The 24480-nt window shown below is 41.2% G+C and overlaps 2 protein-coding genes across 3 annotated transcripts in view; both read left to right on the forward strand.

Moving 5' to 3' along the window:
- Positions 1 to 7453, forward strand: part of map4k1 (mitogen-activated protein kinase kinase kinase kinase 1) — a 55435-nt gene extending 47982 nt beyond the window's left edge. For both annotated transcript variants that reach the window (XM_014995523.2, XM_014995521.2), the window contains exons 23-32: positions 949 to 1025; positions 1102 to 1162; positions 2508 to 2610; positions 2697 to 2755; positions 2868 to 2956; positions 3833 to 4010; positions 4087 to 4155; positions 5413 to 5505; positions 5679 to 5805; positions 6911 to 7453. In XM_014995523.2, coding sequence (XP_014851009.1) covers positions 949 to 1025; positions 1102 to 1162; positions 2508 to 2610; positions 2697 to 2755; positions 2868 to 2956; positions 3833 to 4010; positions 4087 to 4155; positions 5413 to 5505; positions 5679 to 5805; positions 6911 to 7007 — 953 coding nt within the window. In that variant the 3' untranslated portion in view covers positions 7008 to 7453. The remainder of the gene's footprint in view (positions 1 to 948; positions 1026 to 1101; positions 1163 to 2507; positions 2611 to 2696; positions 2756 to 2867; positions 2957 to 3832; positions 4011 to 4086; positions 4156 to 5412; positions 5506 to 5678; positions 5806 to 6910) is intronic.
- Positions 7454 to 8329: 876 nt separating this feature from the next.
- Positions 8330 to 19086, forward strand: LOC106922814 (WD repeat-containing protein 20). Its single transcript, XM_088011606.1, has 4 exons — positions 8330 to 9232; positions 10701 to 10883; positions 11411 to 12817; positions 13615 to 19086. Exons 1-4 carry the CDS (start codon positions 8843 to 8845, stop codon positions 13660 to 13662), a joined length of 2028 nt encoding a protein of 675 aa, XP_087867732.1. The 5' UTR covers positions 8330 to 8842; the 3' UTR covers positions 13663 to 19086.
- The last annotated feature ends 5394 nt before the right edge of the window (positions 19087 to 24480 follow it).

Here is a 24480-nt window from a genome sequence, read left to right on the forward strand (position 1 = left end):
CAGAAATTCAAATTCAATTCAACTTTCAAAAAAACTTTACTGATCCCGAAGTAGATAAAAGTAAAAAAATTAAATCTTTTATTTTATCGGACAAATGCCCCGGTCTGAGTGATGCTAACTCCCACCTGCAGGTGGCAGCATTTCTTTTGATCCACTGCTGCCTCAGTTCCTGTCAAGGTGAAGCTCATGATCGATACGGCGAGTAACAGAACCACATTTATCGTCACACAGAAGTGAAAAATGAGCAAAATTTCTTGCATATAGTTTTAAATTAGCGCCAGAGAATCTGAGATTTTGATTGCAAAAAATCACAAATAGATAATTTGATAAAATTAACCCCGAGCTAAGTTGTGAAGTTATATATATATATTTAGACTTACTAATATTTTCTACCTATATTAAAATAGATAACATGACCAAAAGTTATTTCTAATAATAATAATAATAGTAATAATTTATCAAATGTATATAGAGCTTTTTAAGATTCTCAAAGATGCTTTATAAGAGAAAAAAATAATTAAATCTAAATTTGTTCTAATTTTGAGTTTGAAGCTTTTTATCGACACTCAGCATCTGAGGAATGGAAAAAAGAAATGCAGCAAATAGTATTAAAAATCTGTATAATTGTAGAAATAGGAAATTCACTGAATGTATTTTTAAAATAATATATAAATAATGATAAATGGTTATTAAACAAGTACTAATACAATTTTTTTTAATTGAAAACAGTTATGAAATCAAAGATGGACTCTCCAATCTAAACAAATGTTCGACATTATTTAATTTTAATAAGTCCTTACTGAATGCAGACACAGCTTTTTATTTTATTCTACCAGTTTAAAGGGTTTCAGAAATACGTTCTGGCCAACTGGCCCTTTAAGAACATAGGTGGTCTTTATACGTCCCAAAATGTTTACCTTCCTCCTCTTCGTCCTCTTCGTCCTGCAGAGCAGCACCTGATCATGGGGGCCGAGGAGGGGATCTACACCCTGAACCTCAACGGCTCCGAGGCGACCATGGAGCTGGTACGGTCTGCCTTAAACGCCAAACATTTAAACTGGATCAGATGTTTAAACATGGTGTTTGTTTCCTCTCTTCCAGTTATATCCTGGGAAATGCTCCTGGGTTTACACCATTAACAACGTCCTCATGTCTGTGTCAGGTAAATAACAAGCTGGATAATCACAGCTGTTCAATTCAGATCAGTTTGTTATTTATGCAGCAGGAATTCACAACACATGTCAACTCCAGGAATTTTACACAAAAATATCATTTAAATTCAATCAGATAAACTTACTAATGTTTTCTACAACAACTAACAATGTTATTATGGCTTTTTAAGACACTCAAAGATACTTTGCAAGAGAAAAAAATAATAATTCTAATTTTGAGTTTGATGCTTTTTAGCGACACTAGGCGTCTGAGGAATGGAAATGAAAAACAGTTTTAAGAAGCAGTGCATTCAGCTCAGTTTGTTCATCAAATTAGTTTATTTTTTTTTCTTTTTGGAGTTTAAAGTTTTTTTGTTTATTTAAAAGCTCGTCCCTTAATTTTCACCCAACTTATTCGTCGTCATCATCATTATTATGATTAGCAGTATTGATTGTAGTTTTTAGTTAAACCTTTCTTTCCCCCTACTGTAATAAATTGTAAATTAAACGTGAAGCCAATGAATAAAATAATCAACTTAGCATCTCAATCATTCATTTTTCCACAAGGTTTTGCAAACGGAAAGCAAATATTTCAGGGTTTCCAAGCCTAAAATAAACAAAAATGTAGCCCTCCTGACTGGAAAACGAAGTGAAAATCTTATCTGAAATAAAATAAAAAATACAATTTCTAAATTTCCCGGCTGGCCACAACACAGAGGAGAAATTAGTTAAAATAAAATGGTGGGAAACAAACAAACTCCCCATTTAAACAAACTTTCAAACAGAAAATGTTTGATAATCGCTCATTCTGTTGGAAGCGCTTTGCTTCCATCTGGTGGTCAAAGTGTGAACTGCATGCAGTTCATGGACATTAACGTGGGAGAACATTTTAGTAAAGAAAATTAACCCTTAGCTAATAACAATAATAATATTAGCTAAGGGTTAATTTCATATATATACAACTTATTATATATTAAAATAGACAACATGTCACCAAAATATATATTTTATAGAATTTGACACAATTTTTATTTGAGCAAAAGCAGCATCAATAAAGTAATAAACTGTTTTTTCATTCCTAAAGTGTCTGGTGTATCTAATTAGCATCATAGCTACATTTACACTAATGGTGGGTGAAATGTTCCCATTTCTAATCTCTAATTAATTAACAGCAAATACATAAATAATAACATTGTTTGTAGAAATTAAATAAATAAAATCAGCCATTAAGGGGTTAACCATCAAACCTGTAGCCTCAGCTGCAGCTAGCTCCTTTCTGCTGAAATTTGTGGATTTTGTTGAAGGAAAATTCCTCTAAAACTGAAATAAAACTGAATAAAACTGATTGTTTTCCAGGTAAATCGTCGCAGCTTCATTCACACTCACTAAAAGAATTATACGAACAGGCCAGGAAAGACCAGCGGATGGTTCCCTTACCGACTCACAGGCTGTTGTCAAGGTAACGGGGGCTTTGTTTCATCCGCCGTTTCATTTCCCAGCGAAAAGATGGAAGAATTCACCTCGCTAAAACTGTGTTTTGTTTAGAAAATGTCCGGTGACGAGCAAAATACCAGATACCAAGGGCTGCAAGACCTGCGCAGTCGGTGAGCAGGAAAACCCGAGTCACTGAACAGAGATCTGGATTTAATTTTCATTTAATGACGGATTTCTGATGCGTTTCAGATTAAAACTCCAGAGCTGTTTTTGTTTTTCCAGGGGGAAACCTGTTCCTCTGCTGCGCTCTGGACTCCAGCGTGGTTCTGCTGCAGTGGTACGAGCCGATGCACAAGTTCATGCTAATCAAGGTACGAGCATTTAAAAATCAACCACATGACGCGCTAACAAGGGTAAAAATACGACTTTTAGAAAAGTTTTCTTTAAGGTCAGACAAGGACGGCAACTATCAATTATTTTAATAATCTATTATTCTAATGATTAATCGGTTATTTTAATGATTAATTGATTCTTCTGCTGATTAATCATTTATTCTGACGATTAATTGATTTAAAAAAACTGGGTAAAAAAAATGTGGCTCATTCTACAGACTTTTTATTGAACCACTTCACCTTTTTATACAGTATTAGAAATTTAGTCAAATACTTTTTCAAATAGGAAAATAAACATTTTCTAAAACCCAATAAAATAACAATCCTTTAGTGAACACTTGATAATTTGTAGCAAAGGATGCATCTGCAGTTAAAAAATATTAATGTGAAAAGTTCAGCCCTTTTTGTCGACTCAGCATCAATACAGCGTAGAGCTAATCTGTAATTTGATCAATAATTTGATGCTTATTTGGAGATTTTTACAGAATTTGAACCAGGTGAAGCTGAAACTACTACTTGATGAGTTCTGGGTAGAAAATACTTACAGACAGACGTTTTATTTTTCAGCACTGGAAACTGAGGAATGGAAATGAGGAATACAGTAAATATTATTAATAAGCAGTGTAATTATATAGTAGTAGTAAATCCTATTAATGCATGTTGATTATGTGAAAGGCCTACTTGTAAGTCAATTTTGTCTCATTTCAAGTGAAAATTGGCAAAAAAAGATTTTGTTTTCGCAGTGTGACGATTAATCGATCGTAAGCTAGTTGACGATTATTTGAATAATCGATTAATCGTGTGAATGTTTCCCAGTGGGGAGGTCTGAGTGAACACTGTCTCCCTGCCTTGCAGCACTTTGACTTCCCGCTGCCCAGCCCCCTGCGGGTGTTTGAGATGGTGGTGCCGCCGCTGCAGGAGTACCCCATGGTGTGCATCGGCGTGTCGCGCAGCTGCAGCCCCAGCACACCGGTCAACGTGGAATACATCAACCTGAACTCCAACACATCCTGGTTCTTCAACTCCGGCATGGGTGAGCCGCCGTTCCCCTCAGGACGTTTCCCAGCAGCCACTGCGTCGAGTCGTTGACGGCGTTTCTGTCCCCACAGAAAAGCCTTGTCCCGACGTCGTCCAGGTCAACCAGCTGGACGGAAACTCGCTGCTGGTGCTCATGGAGCGTAAGTCCCACTGTTACCGTAGCAACACTAACGACATAACAAAAACCGGAATAAATAAAAAAAGTAATTAATGGGGGAAAAACTTGAAGTAACATTATGTAATTATTGGCAATTACTGATGTAATATCCTTCGTTTTTGTTTCTATGAATCTGTTTATTAGTCTTTTTTTACCCACACAACCAGCTTACGTCAATTTACGGCACTCCGTACTGCAGAGCTCTCAAAACGGCGGCAGCAAACATTGGAGTAAAACACCAGTCAGTTAGCTTTCAACAGTAATTAATTATATTTATTGATAATACTGTCATCTGTTTAGTATTCATTACCCAAACTACATATACATAATCACAATTCTTAGACTTTTTTCAATTCTGCACCAAAAAATTAACCAAAGTATAAAAAACCTGAAACAGAATATTTAACTCATAAAAACTAGCAAGCACACTGTAAAAAGTAATTAGACGATTTTCTGATTTTTATTATTGTCCTTTTATTAAATAAATTGGCTTTTTTTAGTTTAAACATAAACAAAAACTCAGCAAATTTTGCAGTCAGCTGTGCATGAAATTAAATTTACTCTCCTGATTCAGTTAAATTTATGGTAAAGGTAGTAAATTTGGTAGAACTTCCCACGGTCTAGTTAAAGTTTCTTGCGTCAACACTCTACGACAAATAAGCAGTCGCCCATCTTGGATTTTAGCTAACCTTGCTCAATATTTTCTTCTTTGTTCCTTTTTTCTTTATTTTATTTTTCCTTTCTTCCTTCATGTTTTAGTTTTTTCTTTTTTGTATTGTCAGGTATTTTCCTTTAATCGTTTTTCCTCAAATGTTTCTATTTTTTTTCTTCTGTTTTACCTGAAATTATTTTTGTTTTATTATTTTTTTATTTTTCTTTCTTGTCCTTTTTTGCTTTATTTTCTTTTCTGTATTTATTCAGTTTTTTATTTAATCAGTTTTTCCTCTGTTTTTCTATTTTTTATTCTTTTTTCTATTTTTAATTTAGATTTTTTCTTTAATTTTTGCTTCACTTTTTCTTATTTTTTATAATTTTTCCTTTTTCTCTTCTTTTTTTCTTTATATTTTTTATTTTCTATATTTTTCTTTTCTACTTTATAATTTTTTCAGTTGTTTTTCATTCTTTTTTACTCTCTTTTTTCCTCTTTTCATTTATTTTCTCACTCTTTTGTCTGAACACTGGTGGGTGGATCCTCCGTTTGCCGCCTCTGTAGCGCTTAAACTCCTGTTTTTTCCTGCAGGGTCGGTTCAAGTCGTCAACCTGGAAGGAGAGCTGAAGACGAACCGACATCCACCTCAGGAAACCATTTTCTCTCATGACGTTGAATCTATAGGTGAGAAAAACCATCAATCGGCTGATAAATACTGATCAACTGAATGATCGACTGTTATTATTCTCACTGAATGGCCGAAATACGTCCTGTTAGTCCCATGCAGGTGTTCTAAACTCCTTCATTATGAGTGATTATAATTATCAAGCATATTAAAAGCACATTTTTGTCTGCAGTGTATTTTGAAGACACACTTTTGGCTGTTTGGCGTCACGGCTGGCAGAGGAGAACGAAAAGTTTCACTGAGGTTCTGGACGAAATGACGGATCACAGGAAGATCTACAGGATGGTGAAGTCAGACAGGTAGGCTGCTCACCTGCTGCTCTCTCAAGTTATAGAGTCACTGAGGGACGGCGGACATGTTGGTTTCTGTTTATGTCAATGATTGTCTAGTTTTCGTTTTTGATAAATTTGCAGAAAGTTCATTTCTGGGTTTTTCTGTCAAGACTCTGAGTGTTCATTCATGGGAAATAATTTGAGCTTTTTTTTACTTTAGCTAAATTTAAAGGGCTCTGAAAACTTTCTGAAACCGCTGAGCATTTTTATAATAACTGAAGGTGACATAGTAACTCGGTTGTGCTATAAAGTGACTCTGTTTGCCTGGAAACATAATATCTCCCCTTCAAAGAACATTTCATCTGTTTCTTTAATTATTTTTTTCAATATTGTTCTCATTCAATATTAAATATTTATTGACGAGAAAGAAACACAAGATATTTTAGGGTGTCTTCATATTTTAAGTTCAGCTTTCATATTAGTGCTTGAATCGTTGAAAATTGTGTTTTTGGGGTTTGGAAAGTTTTTGAATTCTGTATAAAGTCCTTGAAAGTTCCTGATATTCAAACTGCTCAGTTTTGTAATAAAGTGCAAATCTAATGTTTGATTAAAAGCCTAAATTTGGATAAAATTACTCGGTTCAAACCAGATATTTTTATCCACCTAATAAAGAGACTTTTTTTCTCACCGTCTGAAGTTAAATCAGAATAAACTTTTCTTATTTTAGGACAATTAGAATCATAAAAATTATTTCTATTTGCTAAATGCCAGAAAATTTAGCAAGAACTCTTTTTTTCTTTGTTTTTTTTTGTGACTTTTTCTGTATTTTGTTTCTTTGTTCTTGAAATGAAGGTTGTCTTCCATTCCACATGGTTAGCAACATTATTGAAAGTGGCATTTCAGAATATATATGTATATATATTGTTATATTTTAATTTACCCAGAATACTTTCACAAGACTGTTAATAATAAATTATATCATATGACAGTGAGTTGAAACTGTGTTTTTTAGATCATTTTTGTTGTTTTTATCTGCAGAGTTTGAAAACGCACCTTGGAAAGTGTTTGAATTTTGTGGAATGAGGCGTGTTAATTAGTTTTAGTTAGTTAAATCTTTTGTTTTGTCCTGCAGGATGGTGGTGCTGGAGACGCGTCAGGTCGAGGACCAGCTCGGACTCTCCAACCTTTATCTTCTGGAAGTCGCTGAGAACTACGTCCTGCTGCCCTGACCCTCCGCCGCAGCGACTTCCTGTTTCCCAGAAATCACCTGGAAATAAAAAACAGACAAAAAACAGCAGGCAGAACATTTGTTGAACATTTGCTGCGACTGTCCCAGTATCTTATCTTGAGGCAGAGGAGGAAGTGACGACACGAGGAGATTGTTTGCAGCTCTTCTCCCTCGGTCAGAGGGAGCCTGCTCTTTATTTATGCTCTTTTCCACTCTGAGACGCCAGAGTACTGAGAAAACCCTGAAACCGAGTGAAGGAAGGTCCCACTGCAGCCTCCTTCCTGCACAGTGTTATTGATCACAGCCTGCAGGGACTGACAAAATGGCTTCCATACGTTTCCACAAACAAGCTGCTGTGCTGCGTTGTGTGACCTGAGCTTGTGTGTCAGTGTTGCATCGTGTGTGTGTGTTACTGCCGTTACACTCTAATAAACGTAAATAACACAACATGAGGCTGCCTGGGTGTCATTTCAAGGGATGGGAGAGGAGCTGTATGGAGCTAAATTGGGGCCACAAATTTTGTTTTAAAAAAAAAAAATCTGAATAAAAACTTTAAATCTGAAGAGTAGTTTTGAACTTTTATAAGTTTCAATTTTTTTTAGTTTCAAATCTTTTTTCCAGTTTAAAAACTCTTCTCTTTAAAACATTTTTTGGTTTCTAAACATTCTCCAATTTAGCTCCACATTGCAGGAATTGATAATATTCTCAAAAAATTTTTTACTCTAAAGTTTAGATTTTTTCTGGCAAATTTTCAAGTTTTGAAACTCAGAAATTGCAGATTTTTTTCTAGAAAACCTAAAACCTGAGATTAATTGAAAATTCTGGCATTTGTTTTTTACATATCAAACGAAGAAATTTCCACGTTTTTTTCTCAATGTTTTTTGAGAGTAACAAAATAAAATTGAGAGTTTTTTCTGGTAAAATTTTAGACTGTTGGATCTCACAAATTTCAGAGGTTTTGCAGAAATTTTTGGAGATTAATCTCAAAATTTCCGAGTTTTGTCCAGCAAATTTTCAACCTCTGCAACTCAGAAATTTCTGAGTTTTCTAGAAAATTTCTAAGTTTAATCTAAAAAAAAAAAAAAATCTAAAAGAAATCTGATTAATTTTTTTATCTGGCAAATTTTGGACTTTTCAAACTCAGAAAGGTCCAAGTTTTTTTTTCCTCAAAATTTTATGAGATTAATCTCAAAATGTAAAAAAAAAAAAAGATTTCTAGCAAATTTTTCACTTTTCAAACTCAGAAATTTCCAGGTTTTTTTTTCTCAAATTATTATTTTCTGGCAAATTTTGGACTTTTCATATGTTCGCTTCACTAGAAAATTTGAGACTTTTTGGCGGAAGTTTACTCTTTTTTTCTATCAACATCCCTAATGCGCCGTGGTTTTTGTCTATTTGTTTTTGTCTATTTGTGTTTTAATTGGACCGCGGGTTTCCCAGCTGGTCCGGTTCGGTGCCACTGGGTGACCCAGCCCGGATGTCTTGTCTCTATCCGCCCTCCCTCGGACCACCGACGCAGTGCCAGGCCCGACCAGCAGCAGCAGACGCACCGCTCCTCACGCACTCCACGCACACTGGAAGCCAGCGGGAGGATGCTGCTGCTCGCACCGGCTCAGAGAAGCTTCCTCCGCGGGGTTCGGCTGCAGGCGGCGGCGGCGCGGCTGTAGGATGCACCGGACCGGACCGGGTGTGCCGGAGCGGGCCTGGCTGAGCTCGGCTGCTGCTCTCCTCCATCACCATCAGTCCTGATTCGGTTATTTTATTTTTTACTCCCATCGCAGTGTTTTTATTTCCAGGTCAGAACCAGTGTTTCCTGTGCGGTCGTTTGCACTGAAAATGGCCGGAGATGGCGGCGCTCTGAAGGATATCAATGAGATTAAATCCCAGTTCCGGACCAGAGAGGGCTTCTACAAGCTGCTCACCCTCTCCGACTCGCAGCAGCGGGGCGGCCTGCCGCGGGGCCCGACCGCCGGAGCTACGCTGGGGCCCGGCGCAGGACCCGGACCGATCCCCGGCGCAGGGGTCGGGCTGCTGCAGGGGCCCGGGGCCGCCGCAGCCTCGTCCTCCTCCAATGCGGCGGCCAACTCCTCCCCGGCGGGCTTCCTGCCGCCTGTCCGGGTCTCCATGGTGAAGCTGCAGCCCGAAGACCCGAGCGAGGAGTCGGAGCGAGTGTGCTTCAACATCGGCAGGGAGCTGTATTTCTACACCTACACCAACATCAAGAAGGTGAGCCTCCGGGGCGCCGCTTTAGCCCAGCCTGCTAACCTGCTGGCCGCCGAGTTTCAGCCGGTTTTCATCGCGGGGCCTCCTGGATGAGGGGCGGCCAAAATGGATGCAGAGTCCGAGGAATCTGCAGGAGGGCCCCGGTGATGCTGGAGGAGCAGGAAGCCAGCATCCAGCTGAAATACTCCACGCAAACTCACTCACTGGCTGCGTTTAAAATGAACCGTAACAACCATAACAGAACATAGAAAATTTTAATTTCTTAATGGAAACAAGAAAATTTAGGAAAAACTCCTGAAGGCTTTTGCGCTGTAGGATGAGGTGGTTATTTCGGCGGTATTGATTTACATCCATATATCTTTGTATTTTGGAAAACTGTAACGGAAACACTTTTAGCGTGACACAAGTCACATGGGATCTTACTACTGGCGGAAACGACAAAGAAGACGACAGGAAGCAGCAGGAGGATGATGGTTTGTTTTTGCAGCTGGCTCCACCAGAGCTCTCACAAACTGCGTGTCCATTAACTCTAAAATTGAGCAAATTTATTGAAGAAAATTTATTTGCTAAATTGAAACAGCCATTTAAAAACAAAACTTGTTTTTTGATTAAAAGCTATTAATGCTTTTAATGAGGTGGTTTTTCAGCCGTTTTGGAATAGACTTATTTTGCAAAAGTGCAATAGAAACATTTTTTCGCAGGAGATAAATCCATAATTTAGCCATGACCCTCATCATGTATCAGCCAATCAGAGGAGATCTCGATGTTTATTCGGGTGTGGAAGCGACAAGCTCCGCCTACTTGGGAGCAGCTCGGTATGCTGCGTTTTGAAGAAACAAACTATAATCGTCCTACCATCGTCCTACTTCCTGTCTTCTTCTTCCTGTCTTCTTCTTCGTCATTTCTGCCAGTGGTAACATCCAGCTGTTGAAAGTATTTCTGCTGCAGTTTTGTAAAATACATCTATTTTTATAAGGCAGAAAAATCACCTCATCCTTAGACCTGTTATGATAACATGGCTGACAAATTGTCCCAGAAGTTATTGCAATAAATGATAATATTGTTATTTTGAGACCATTTTCACGTAATATAATGATAATAATGCAAGAACACATTCTCATTGACCAATAAAAAATTTTAAGTGAACATTGAACACTGGAACTAGAAGACATTTTAAATATCTAAAATAAACAAAACAACAGAAATGGCAAATAGAAGGAATTATGAAGTCTCTGTAAAATAAGGGTTAGTTGAGTCCAAAGCAGAAGACTGAAGATTTTTATCATCCAGTTTTTGGTAGGAAGAGGAAAACGATTAGTCATGCAAATTAAAATTATTGAGATTGTTTTTATTTATCATGTGATTGATTTATTAATTACTGCACCGGGACTACTGGTACAGGATTATTTCCTAGTGGCTCTGCAGCTGTTGTGGCCAGGAGTCTCTCCTCAGTGACCTTTCTGCCCTGCAGGCCGTGGACCTCAGTAAACCCATAGACAAGAGGATCTACAAGGGGACCCAGCCGACGTGTCACGACTTCAACCAGTACTCGGCCACGGCGGAGAGCGTGGCGCTCATCGTGGGCTTCTCCGCCGGCCAGGTCCAGTACCTCGACCCCATCAAGAAGGAAACCAGTAAGCTCTTCAACGAGGAGGTACGACTTCTGTCGCATTGATTCAGTTTTAGGGGAAATCTAGTTCGTCTAATAGATTTCTAGTTTATGCTTCTTCTTCAGACCAGCGACTTACAGATCAAGGTCAAAATTCCCTTTAACACTCTGTACTGCAAAAACACAAAATCTGACCAAGTAGTTTTGGTCTAATTTCTAGTGCAAATAGTAACTTAAAGTAACATTTCAGCATGAAATATGAGCTTGTTTTAAGTTAATAATTCCTTAATTAAAAGCCAAAAGCTACTTGTTCCATTGGCTGATTATTTCACTTATAACATGACATTTTTCCCATGTCATAAGTGAAATAATCAGCCAGTAAAACTAAAACTTTTGCTGGATGACACTTCATGACATTTACAGACTCCTTCCTGTTCATTACAGTGCCACATCTTATGCGTAAAGGATTCCCAAAAACATTTATGAAATAACTGTTACATACTTTTCACTCTTTAATTTGTGTGTATTTTCATAACAAACAAACTTTGTGTTATTTCCTTCGTGTCTTCCAGAGGCTGATCGATAAATCCAAGGTGACGTGCCTAAAATGGCTGCCCAAGTCGGAGAACCTGTTCCTGGCCTCCCACGCCAGCGGTCACCTCTACCTGTACAACGTGGATCATCCGTGTGGAACCACCGCTCCGCAGTACTCGCTGCTGCGGCAGGGCGAGGGCTTCGCTGTTTACGCCTGCAAGAGCAAGACGCCGCGCAACCCCCTGCTGCGGTGGGCCGTGGGCGAGGGCGGCCTGAACGAGTTCGCCTTCTCGCCGGACGGCGTCCACGTGGCGTGCGTGGGTCAGGACGGCTGCCTGCGCGTTTTCCACTTCGACTCGATGGAGCTGCAGGGCGTGATGAAGAGCTACTTCGGCGGGCTGCTCTGTGTTTCCTGGAGCCCCGACGGGAAGTACCTGGCCACCGGCGGCGAGGACGACCTGGTGACCGTCTGGTCGTTCGCCGAGAGCCGGGTGGTGGCGCGCGGCCACGGCCACAAGTCATGGGTCAACGTGGTGGCGTTCGACCCCTTCACCACTTCGCTAGAAGACGACGAGCCGATGGAGCTCAGCGGCAGCGAGGAAGACCTCCATCAGGGGGCGCAGAATAACTCCACGCACTTCGGCCGGGTGCGGACGAGCAGCACGCTGTCGCGGCTCTCGCGGCACAGCTCGAAAGGCGGCGGCTCGCCGTCCGTCACGTACCGGTTCGGCTCGGTGGGTCAGGACACGCAGTTCTGTTTGTGGGACCTGACGGACGACGTCCTGTACCCCCGCCTGCCCCTGTCCCGCGCCTTCACCAACACCTTCGGCCCTTCGCTGCCCAACTCTGGCAGCGGCGGGGTCAACAGCAGCTCTGGCGGCGGCGGGATCGGAGGCGTGGAGGGGCACCATCACCCGCCGGGCGCCAACACCGGCAGCGCCAACCCGCCGACGCTTCCCCTGCCGCTGCCCCGCTCCCTGTCCCGCTCCAACTCCCTGCCCCACCCGGCGGTGGCGAATGCCTCCAAGGGTCCGGGCGCCTCCGAGGGCGGCGGCGGTGGCGGCGGAGGAGGGGGCAGCGGCGGCGGGGGCAACAGCGCCCCCTTCAGCATCGGCCGCTTCGCCACGTTGTCCCTACAGGAGCGCAAGTCGGACAAGTCCGGGAGCGGCGGCGTGGAGAAGGAGCACAAGCGCTACCACAGCCTGGGCAACATCAGCAAGAGCAACGACAAGATCAACGTCGCCCCCCGCAGCAACCGGCTGGACGGCGCCAAGGTGCTGGGCACCACGCTCTGCCCCCGCATGCACGAAGTACCGCTGCTGGAGCCGCTGGTCTGCAAGAAGATCGCACACGAGAGGCTGACCGTCCTGGTGTTCATGGACGACTGCATCATCACGGCCTGCCAGGAGGGCCTGATCTGCACCTGGGCGCGGCCGGGGAAGGCGGTACGTCTGCACCAAGGCGTCACGACCAAACACTGCAACCAAACAGGCCAACAGTTGAAGGTTCCTGCTGATCTGTGATGTTAATCTGAACATGTTCCCTTGAGGAATGGAGATTATGACAGAGCATTAGAGCCGCTTTAGATAAAAACTGGAGTAAATTCACATCAAAAAAACTCAAAAATTTTCTAGAAAAAACTTGGAAGTTTCTGAGCTTCAGAAGTAGAAAAAGTTGCTAGAAAAAAATGAAATTTTGAGGTTCAATTTTTATAGAAGAAAACAAGTAAAACACTTTCAACTTTTGAAACTCAAACATTCCTTAGATTAAGTTCAAAATGTACATTTTTTAAAGAGATTTTTCACTTTTCAAACTTAGATATTTCCTTGTTTTTCTCAAAAATTTATGAGATCTCAAATTAATTTTTTTTTCAAGCAAATTTTCAACTTTTCCATCTCAGAAATTTTTATGATTTTTCTAGAAAATTTTTAATAATCTCAAAATTTCTTATTTTTTTTCTACTAACATTTTTAAGTCTTTTCAAATTTCTGTTTTTTTTTGTTGTTCAAAAAGTTTCTGGGATTAATCTCAATTTTTTTTTTCTAGCAAATTTTTGACTTTTCCAACTCTTTTTTTGTAGCCACTTTTACTAGAAATGTTTTGACTTTTATATTTCAAAGTGTTTTCTATAAGATGTCTGGTTTGATGGCAGGAACCTGCTGCAGTTTAACAAGGAATTAAAGAAGAAGAATAAAACGTTTAGACCTTTATTTACGTCTGATTCCGGTTTTTTCTCTTTCAGAACCTGACAGCACAGAACGGGAACTCTCCGAGTGGAACGGTGGTATAGCTGGAGGAGAAGCTTTGCACTCATCCCTCCTCCTCTTCTGTTTGACGCCTCCTTCCTCTTCTTAAACCTCCTTTTGGGGCCAACGACCAGAACCAAACCCTCGGCGTCTCTAATCGCTGAAACTCTGACCCTGACTCCTGGACTTTCTCTGAAAAAAATCTCATATTTATTTCCGTTTTATGCAATACGTACAAGTCGGTATTAGAGAAACGGGGTTATGCAGAATAGTTTTGAGCTGCTAGTGTCTTACCTGCAGCAGACGGGAGTCAGAGAGATTTCAGGTGAAACTCTGAGAACAGGAACCATCTAGGAATTATGACTGAAATCCTTTAAATGCTTAAATTTATGTTTTAAATGTGCTTAAAACTTAAATTTTTTACTTTAAGTTGGATCTGTAGAAGTCTGCAACCTTTCAGACGTAAAGTTTTATTTGAAGTTTTATCCCTGGAGGAAGCTGTTTGTTATTACCAAGTATGCAGAGAACATCTTCCACATGAGATTTCCCCTGACTGTCCAAACACCTGACTGCTGCGTACTGCAGGTTAGATACTGACTGCTAACACAGACACCAGAAAAAGAAAGTGCACCCTCTATAACTATTTAAATCCAACCTCAGGAGGGGAGAAACACATCAGGTTCAACACTGTCATTATTTATTACACAAAGACGAATCCTAAATATACAATCTGTGTGGTGAAAAAGTAAGTACACCCTTTATATACGGGGGTTTCAGCCTGGTGCTGCTAATCAAATGCAGATAAGCGATGCAGGAGTGGAAAACATTTTAATCAGCTTGTAAGGTCACTTCAAATTCAAATCCCACAACACACAGAAACCCCAAATCTCCAACTCAACCCCTACAGGCTGCAGTTGGCATGCTTAAAGGTCAAAGTTCATGACTGGATGGCTCTAGAGTCGCTTGTTCCTGAAAAGAAATGGCAGAATGAGTCAAGTTTCCCAAACTGCATCTGACTCAACCAGAAGATTTCTGGGATAACGACTTCGGTCAAATGTAGGGCTGAAACGATTAATCAGATTCATGGTGATTAATCAATGTTTGAAATAAACTAACATTAGTAATCGATTAATCATTAACTGAAGTATACAGTATACTGCTAAAAAGCTATTTACCAAAGAACAACACTGAGAGTATTAGATAAGTCAAAACTGTACAAAAAGTAAAAGCATTTTGGATTTAAGATGAAGACAAAAGATATTTTTCTGTAAATCTTTTCTACCCAGAACTCCTCAAATCATTTTTCAGCTTCAACATTGTTCAAATTCTTTAAGACAAACAAAAAAAGATCTCATATTAATCATCATTTGCGATCCAATTATTAATCCGTTAATCCAAAAAATATAGAACTGATTTTTTTCAAGAGTATTTTTTTAGCTGCATGTTCATCCTTTCCTAAAAATAATAATTTAAAGAATTCTGCTTTTGGATCTTAGGCTTCAAAATGTTTATTTTCTTATTTGCATTTTAATGTATTTCTGATATTGTATAAAATAATCTTTGGTGGTTCATAAAAAATCTGCAGAATGTTCCAATTTTTTTTTATCTAATTAATCGTTGAAATAATTGTTTTTTAAAAATAATTGTAATTTTCATCTGAAGTTAAATTGAATAATGCTGAATATGAAGCACAGTGGAGGAGGAGTAATGCTCTGGGCTGCAGTTCTGCTGAAACAAATCTCAAAGTTTCTCCACTGAGATCAGATGAAGTTAGGTCAAGGGGTGTACTTAGTTTTTCCATACAGTTTTTCTGTTTCAGTTTGCTCTCTGTCGAAGTTCGGATGTTCTCCCGGTGCAGCTGAGCATTCTCTCTGGGAACTCCGGCTTCCACAAAGAAAACAAAACTCTGGAGAGTTAAAAGAGGGTGTACTTTCTTTTTTCTTCATGTTTTTGATGAGAAACAGTTAAAAAGTGAGTTTGGGATCATTTTTTTCTGGGTTTTTATATTTTGCTCCTCCATCTTTGTTTCTCATTGAGTGTTTCTCGTTTAGGTTGAGCTGGATTTAAATGCTGCAGCGTTCAGGACGAATTCTCCGCCTTCTTTCTGCTCCTCTTCCTCAGCAAAGCCTCGGCTTCATCATGCAACAGAGCCACGGTCGTTTCCTTTATTTATTTTTGCCACAGGACTGCGTAGTAATTTATACTGTAAATATTAAAAGCTCTATAAACGCAAACGGGAGAGAATGACTCTGCAGCGACGGAGGAGAAAAAAACAAGATTATTAATATATGAAGAAGCTTCTATTGTACATAAAGTGACTGTCTGCTGTTTAGGGAGCCTGGAAATGTCACTGTGTTTTTATTTGGTGTTTTTGTCGGAGCGGTCCGGGTTCATCCTGCACGCACACACACACAGACACACACACACACACGAGCCCGTCACGGTGTAGCATCACTGTCACCTGATCTGCCTCTTGCAACATTTTGCACATCCAATAAATCCACAGTGCACAGCTGCGAGCGTTGGGGGGAATCGTTGCTTTGAAGAAGGAAAAAGAAACCTGGAAATCTGAATCACTTCTGTTTGAATTTAAAATGCAGTTTAGAAGCCTTAAAGGGAGCCGGCCAGAGACATAAGCAAAATATGCCGCAGCTTAGCGGCTCCACATTGAAAAAACACAAAATATTTCCAACTATCTTTGGTGTAGTTTCTAGTGCAAATATCTTAAATAAGACAAAACTTACAAGTAACTTTTCAGCAACATATAGTAGTAAGTTATTATTTGAAGTTGCAGAATGTAACTTCTATGTTAAAAATGTTTTGATTTTTATATTTTTGTTGATGTTTTCTCCATGTCAGTTTAGGAGACATAATTTGTGAAAAAATAAATAAATAAAAAATCAAGCTCCTCTTCCTTCTCCCAGTGCTTACTAGAAACAACCAATCAGAGACAGAAGGCGGGTCTTAGCGCTGTCAGTCATGCTTGTGTGCATCTCTGCTACCCTGAGCTAGCAGATTGTGTTGTCAATGCTAATGCTACTTAGCATAGCCACTGATGACAGCAGATAAATAGTTTTCCTGTAATGGTAAGTTGTTTCTCTGCTGATAGCACATTTAGCAATGAGTACATGAGGTTGATTGACAGCGCTAAGCCCCTCCTGGCTCTAATTGGTTGTTTTTGATGGTTTTCTTCAGAGGCCAATAGCATCTCAGGGAAGAGGTGAAGGAGGTCGACCTTTTCACAGATCATCTGTCTGATAACCTGTTACAACATGGTGACAGTTTTAGCAAATATCTAAAAAATATTTAACTTTTATAAAAGTTACACACTGCAGCTTTAATATTGATGACAATATTAAAGTTTATTGTTGAGAAAGCAAAATAAATTAAAAAAATAAATCGCAGTAAACTAATTTATGTACTTTTAATTTAGTGAATTTTGTGAACCTCCAGCAGTTTCAATTTTCCAGTTTTGGCCCGAAGAGTTTGGAGACAAAGACATAACATGGGAAACATGTATGGAGGTATTTTTGGTCCAAAAGTATTTTGACAATTAAAGTCTAGTATTTAAGAACTTGGACAGCCGTAACTGCTGCTTTGTTTTTGTGAAAGACTGAAAAAAATCTACAGTTACAAAACTTACATTGGATGTTTTTTCTCTGCAACTTCAACTTCTCAGTAACAAGGCACAAATAATTTTGCACCAAAAATTCTTCCATAGGTAAAATATTGCTGAAACAGTATTATGGGATTGTTGACCTAAAACAAGCTCCTATTTGCTGAAAAGCTACTTGTAAGTTAGCTTTGTCTTACTTCTAGTGTAGGAAGATGTTTACTGTAAAAACTAGGAACAATATCCTTGGTAAGGTTTTGTGTTATTGCCGTGTTTGGCCACCAGGGGACAACCAGGAGCACTTGAATCAGGGTTCCCATAGGAACTCTGGAAAACTCTGGAATTTGATTCCGGTATTTTCCAGGTTTGGATAAATTTGGGAAAATAAAACAGGAATTTGCAGATATATTTATATTTTCAGACTTTTATTCCTTTAAATCCCTCTTTCTCCTCCTTTCGCCTTTCCTCCGTCCGTCCCTCCTTTATATCTTCCCTCATTTCATTTCTTCTCTTTTTTCTTCTTTCCTCCATCCTTTCCTCCATTCCTTGTTTCCTTTTGTCCTTCCTTCCTTTCCTTGGTGTCGTTATGCAACAGATAAAGTCACAAAGCAGGAAATGGATCAGAGTCAAAGATTTGTGTAGAATTTAAAAGAAGCCCAGATATTATCAGTCACTTTAAATATAATAAATCTTTTTTTTTTAGTTATAAAATGTAAAATATCTATTTAAACATTCAAAGAAAATGAATCATCAGGTTGAAAGTTTAATATTATTTTAAATTATGATTAAATGCACCAGATTTGAAGTTTCTGCTGCTTGTGTCTGAGCTGGAGTCACATTTAGTGAAAAACTAAACAAATCTTTTAGTTTCACTTTTTCCGCTTGTACATAGAAAAACAAACATGAACATTAAGTTCTGGAAAATTAAGTTGTCCCCTTCTAAAGCTGATTCATGTGAAGTGTTAGTTATTTATCAGACATGTTTAGTCCCACCGTATTACAGCTCATGTTAAACAATCAAGCAGACATTGCAGAGATCTGTGTTCACACAGCAGGCAGATAAACACAAATCAGATGTTTTTCACAGCAGTCCGAACAGCTAGTTCTACGACGGTGTATTAGGGCCGTATTAAACCTAAAAAAGGAGTAAATTTCTGCAAACATTTTGAGGAAAAAACAAAAAACTTTCTGATCTCCGAAAATTGAAAATGTTCCAGAAAAAAACTCAGACATTTTTGAGAAAGACCTTGAAAGTTTTTAAGTTTGAAAACTTGAAAATTTGCTTGGAAAAAATCTTGGAAATTTCTGAATTTGAAAAAAAAAAAAAAAAAAATTCTAGAAAAAAAATGCAGAAATTTTTAGATTAACTTCAGAAATTGTCTTGGAAAAATTTGAAAATTTCAAAATTAGAAAAATTTTAAATTTCTAAAAAAATCTGAAATTTTGAGATTTAGCTCAGAAACTTTTGAGAAAAAAACTGAAATTTCTAACATGGTGAAAATACGATTTTAAAAAACGAACTCCCCCTTTTTTCTCTCCCCTAAATAAACCAAATTATTGCTGTTTATTTTTGTTTTACTGTGTAACTTTACAAACGGCAGCCCACAAAACGCCCGGATTCCTGGGTTAGTTTGTGATTCAGGGTTAATTTGTACGTTTCTCATGTTTGTTGTCAAAGCTTGTCCTCCGAGCTCGGCTTAGAACTGGATCGTGGTTCTGGAGTGAGTTTCAAATCAACACCTTTTCACATCATTGAAGGCAAACGGCATCCGTCTGGGTTTCTGCTACCTGTGCAGTTTTTCTCTTAAAACACTCTGATCACAAACACTGTCAGAATAAACTGGATTATCTCGTCTCCCTGCGGTTTCATCTCTTTCTTGGTTCTCAATAGTTTATCCAATTAAAAAATACTTCATTTATTCCAAAGGAGAAAATACGTTGTTGTTTTTTTTTATTCGCACCATCTATCTTTAAAGTAGCAGTAAGTAACATTTACAAATAGTTTTTTTTTAATATGTATTTTCCCTTTGGGATCAATAAAGTATTTTTGAATTTAAATTAATAAAAAAAATTTTTGCAAACGTTTCATACTCTTAGCGCTGTCAATTAATCTCATGTACTCGCTGCTCAGCATGCTAATATCAGAGAAACAATTTACCGTTCCAGAAAAACTGTTTATCTGCAGTCGTGTGGCCATGCTAACTAGCCTGCTAAGGCTAGTTAGCATGGCTTCATTCTCTCTTGTGTATCTCTTTAGGCGGCTGGCCAAGGCTTGGAGTTTTTGTTTGGCCGTTTCGAGTGCTTCAGGTATGGGCATCTGGCTGTACTTCTTAGGTACTGATCTGTTCATTGCACCCCTTAGGAGCTCTGACAGTTGGCTCACTTCCCTCCTTGTTATCTTGATCTTAGCCTCTAACCGTCTTTTCCATGGTGGATATTGGGTCTCATGGTTGCTCTTATAGCCGAGCATCTCAAGGATCACTGATGCTGAGTTGTATATCAGCTCATTGGTTTCTGTTATGGTGTTGGTAGGGATTGTTCTCAATGCTGCATTCACATCTTCAATGAGACTTTCTGATGGTACTTCACTCAGCCGTTGTAGTTGGCGTCGGGGTTGTCTGGTGTTCATTCAGGCCATGATTCTCTCTCAGGTCAGTTGCTGTCTCATTCAGCTCAGATGGTTCGTTCATTACTGGGGCTACATAGCCAGTCTCTGGGTGGGTAGTTGTAGTTAACTCCCTTCTGACCTGGCGTCTTGGCTCTTCCCCTTTGTGTTGCACCTCGTCAATCTCAAGTTGTGATAGCAGTTGTCATTTGGGGATGTTGGAACACTGAGCTACTAGTTGTTTGGCAGTTAGTGTCCACTGGGGATGTCGAAGTAGCCATTCCTCCCTCAGTCTTTGCATGTAGCCCCTCTGACTAGGGTTACTTGAGTAGTAGCATTCCAACAGATCCATGTTTTCATCTCTCGCCCATTTCCGTCTTGTTCCAGTAGCCCATTTTTCATCAAGGTGCTCTGGTTCCCCAGCACCTGACGCAGACCTTGTTTGGCCAGGCGACGTCTGAGCCGGCATGCCGTGCTTATCAATGTCTCTCATGGTATGAGGTAGGCTATATAGCTCCAAGGGTCTATATATATATGTATATATATATATATAAAAAAAAAAATTCCCTTCTCACCCTCCGCGGGTGGTCTCTTTCATCCTCTGAGCTCGGGTCCTCTACCAGAGGCCTGGGAGCTTGAGGGTTCTGCGCAGTATCTTGGCTGTGCCTAGAACTGCACATTTCTGGACTGAGATGTCTGATGTTGTTCCTGGGATCTGTTTGAGCCACTGCTCCAGTTTGGGGGTGACTGCCCTGAGGGCCCCTATGACCACAGGCACCACTGTGGTCTTCACCTTCCAGGCCTTCTCCAGTTCCTCTCTGAGGCCCTGGTATTTCTCCAATTTCTCATGCTCCTTTTTCCTGATGTTGTGGTCACTTGGTATTGCTACATCCACCACAACGGCTTTCCTCTGTTCTTTATCCACCACCACAATGTCCGGTTGGTTCGCCATTACCATCTTGTCTGTTTGGATCTGGAAGTCCCACAGGATCTTAGCTCGGTCATTCTCCACCACCTTTGGGGGTGTTCCCCACTTTGACCTCGGGGCTTCCAGTCCATATTCGGCACAGATGTTCCTGTACACTATGCCCGCCACTTGGTTATGTCGTTCCATGTACGCTTTCCCTGCCAGCATCTTGCACCCTGCTGTTATGTGCTGGACTGTCTCAGAGGCCTCCTTGCACAACCTACACCTTGGGTCTTGTCTGGTGTGGTAGATCTGAGCCTCTATTGCTCTGGTGTTTAGTGCCTGTTCCTGGGCGGCCAGGATGAGGGCCTCTGTGCTGTCCTTGAGTCCAGCTTTCTCCAGCCATTGGTAGGATTTCCTGATATCAGCCACTTCAGTTATTTGTCGGTGGTACATCCCATGTAGGGGCTTGTCTTCCCATGATGGTTCCTCCAGCACCTCGTCCTCTGTTCCCCATTGTCTGAGACATTCGCTGAGCACATCGTCCATTGAGGCTTTGTCCTTGATGTATTTATGGATCTTGGATGTTTCATCCTGGACAGTGGCTCTCACACTCACTAGTCCTCTGCCTCCTTCCTTACGGCTTGTGTACAGTCTCAGGGTGCTGGATTTGGGGTGGAACCCTCCATGCATGGTTAGCAGCTTCCGAGTCTTAACGTCCGTGGCCTTTATCTCTTCCATTGGCCAGCTAATTATTCCGGCAGGGTATCTGATTACTGGTAAGGCATAGCTGTTTATTGCACGGATCTTGTTCTTGCCATTGAGCTGGCTTCTCAGGACTTGCCTTATTCGTTGGAGGTATTTGGCTGTGGCTCCTTTCCTTGTGACCTCATCGAGGTTGCCATTTGCTTGTGGTATTCCCAGGTACTTGTAGCTGTGCTCTATGTCTGCTATTGTTCCCTCTGGGAGTGAGACCCCTTCTGTGTGGATGACCTTCCCTCTCTTTGTAACCATCCGGCCACACTTCTCTAGTCCGAATGACATCCCAATGTCAGTGCTGTAGATCCTGGTGGTGTGGATCAGTGAGTCGATGTCTCGCTCGTTCTTGGCGTACAGCTTGATGTCATCCATGTAGAGGAGGTGACTGATTGTGGCCCCATTCTTGAGTCGGGTTCAGGCCTATGCAGAACAGCAGTGGGGACAGAGCATCTCCTTGGTATATGCCACATTTGATGGACACTTGTGCAAGTGGTTTGCAGTTGGCTTCAAGGGTGGTTTTCCACAGCCCCATCGAGTTTGCAATGAAGGCTCTTAGAGTCCTATTGATGTTGTACATCTCTAAGCATTCAATGATCCAAGTGTGTGGCATCGAGTCATAGGCTTTCTTGTAATCAATCCAAGCGGTGCACAGGTTGGTGTGTCGGGTTTTGCAGTCTCGGGTGACTGTGTGGTCTACAAGGAGTTGGTGTTTGGCTCCTCTGCTATTTATGCCGATGCCCTTCTGTGCCGTGTTCATGTATTTATCCATGTGCCCGCTTATCTTAGCTGCTATGATGCCTGACATGAGCTTCCATGTTGTAGAGAGACAGGTTATCGGCCGATAGTTGGATGGGACTGAACCCTTTGAGGGATCCTTCTGGATCAGGATTCAGGGTGAGTCCCATTCTGTAGCAGCTGGTTCAGTTGAACTGCCAGTCGCTCATGGAGGGCAGTGAGTTTCTTTAGCCAGTAGGCATGGATCATGTCAGGCCCTGGTCCAGTTTTTCATACCCGAGACTTACTGGGGCTTGTTCAGGGAGGTTGCTGTGTGAGGTTGCTTCATTCTCTCTTGTGTATCTCTTTAGGCGGCTGGCCAAGGCTTGGAGCCTTTGTTTGGCAGTTTCGAGTGCTTCAGGTATGGGCATCTGGCTGTACTTCTTAGGTATTGGTCTTTTCATTGCACCTCTTTGGAGCTCTGCCGAGCATTTCAAGGATCACTGATGCTGAGTTGTATATCAGCTCATTGGTTTCTGTTATGGTGTTGGTAGGGATTGTTCTCAATGCTGCATTCACATCTTGAATGAGACTTTCTGATGGTACTTCACTCAGCCGTTGTAATTGGCGTCGGGGTTGCCTGGTGTTCATTCGGGTTCTCAGGTCAGTTGCTGTCTCGTTCAGCTTTGATAGTTCGTTCATTACTGGGGCTGCAGTTAACTATATAGTAGTTAACTCCCCCCTGACCTTATCTTTGGGCTCCTCCCTTTTGCCGTAGCATTTGTGTTGTACCTCGTCAATCTCAAGTTGTGATAGCAGTTGCCGTTTGCGGATGTTGGAACACTGAGCTACTAGTTGTTTGGCAGTCATTGTAGACTGTGGGTGTCGAAGTAACCATTCCACCCTCAGTCTTTCCATTTCCGTCTTGTTCCAGTAGCCCATTTTTCATCAAGGTGCTCTGGTTCCCCAGCACCTGACGCAGACCTTGTTTGGCCGGGCGACGTCTGAGCCGGCATGTTATGCGTATCAATGTCTCTCATGGTATGAGGTAGGCTATATAGCTCCAAGGGTCTTGCCTAAGGACCCACACTGCATAGCTCAATTGCACTGTTGTAACTCGCCCCAGCCCGGATTCGAACCCCGGTCTCCCGGGTGGTAGACTGGTGTCTACCCAAAGCCTCAACAGACGATGTGCTCAGCGAATGTCTCAGGCAATGGGGAACAGAGGACGAGGTGCTGGAGGAACCATCATGGGAAGACAAGCCCCTACATGGGATGTACCACCGACAAATAACTGAAGTGGCTGATATCAGGAAATCCTACCAATGGCTGGAGAAAGCTGGACTCAAGGACAGCACGGAGGCCCTCATCCTGGCCGCCCAGGAACAGGCCCTAAACACCAGAGCAATAGAGGCTCAGATCTACCACACCAGACAAGACCCAAGGTGTAGGTTGTGCAAGGAGGCCTCTGAGACAGTCCAGCACATAACAGCAGGGTGCAAGATGCTGGCAGGGAAAGCGTACATGGAACGACATAACCAAGTGGCGGGCATAGTGTACAGGAACATCTGTGCAGAATATGGACTGGAAGCCCCGAGGTCAAAATGGGGGACACCCCCAAAGGTGGTGGAGAATGACCGAGCTAAGATCCTGTGGGACTTCCAGATCCAGACAGACAAGATGGTAATGGCGAACCAACCGGACATTGTGGTGGTGGATAAAGAACAGAGGAAAGCCGTTGTGGTGGATGTAGCAATACCAAGTGACCACAACATCAGGAAAAAGGAGCATGAGAAACTGGAGAAATACCAGGGCCTCAGAGAGGAACTGGAGAAGGCCTGGAAGGTGAAGACCACAGTGGTGCCTGTGGTCATCGGGGCCCTCGGGGCAGTCACCCCCAAACTGGAGCAGTGGCTCAAACAGATCCCAGGAACAACATCAGACATCTCAGTCCAGAAATGTGCAGTTCTAGGCACAGCCAAGATACTGCGCAGAACCCTCAAGCTCCCAGGCCTCTGGTAGAGGACCCGAGCTCAGAGGATGAAAGAGACCACCCACGGAGGGTGAGAGGGGAATTTTTTTTTGTGTATATATATATATATATATATAAAAAAAAAAAAAAATTCCCTTCTCACCCTCCGCGGGTGGTCTCTTTCATCCTCTGAGCTCGGGTCCTCTACCAGAGGCCTGGGAGCTTGAGGGTTCTGCGCAGTATCTTGGCTGTGCCTAGAACTGCACATTTCTGGACTGAGATGTCTGATGTT

The sequence above is a fragment of the Poecilia mexicana genome, unplaced genomic scaffold (genome assembly GCF_051168715.1).
Source record: "Poecilia mexicana isolate PSO_F unplaced genomic scaffold, ASM5116871v1 scaffold_13, whole genome shotgun sequence".
In the NCBI taxonomy this organism is placed as follows: Eukaryota; Metazoa; Chordata; class Actinopteri; order Cyprinodontiformes; family Poeciliidae; genus Poecilia; species Poecilia mexicana.

Bases quoted from the DNA above. Each gene is read 5' to 3' on its own strand.
- LOC106922814 (XM_088011606.1), top strand. From the start codon at position 8,843: ATGGCCGGAGATGGCGGCGCTCTGAAGGATATCAATGAGATTAAATCC. The intron at 10,884-11,410 runs GTACGACTTCTG...CGTGTCTTCCAG, and splicing joins GTAAGCTCTTCAACGAGGAG to AGGCTGATCGATAAATCCAA. The intron at 12,818-13,614 runs GTACGTCTGCAC...TTTCTCTTTCAG, and splicing joins GGGCGCGGCCGGGGAAGGCG to AACCTGACAGCACAGAACGG.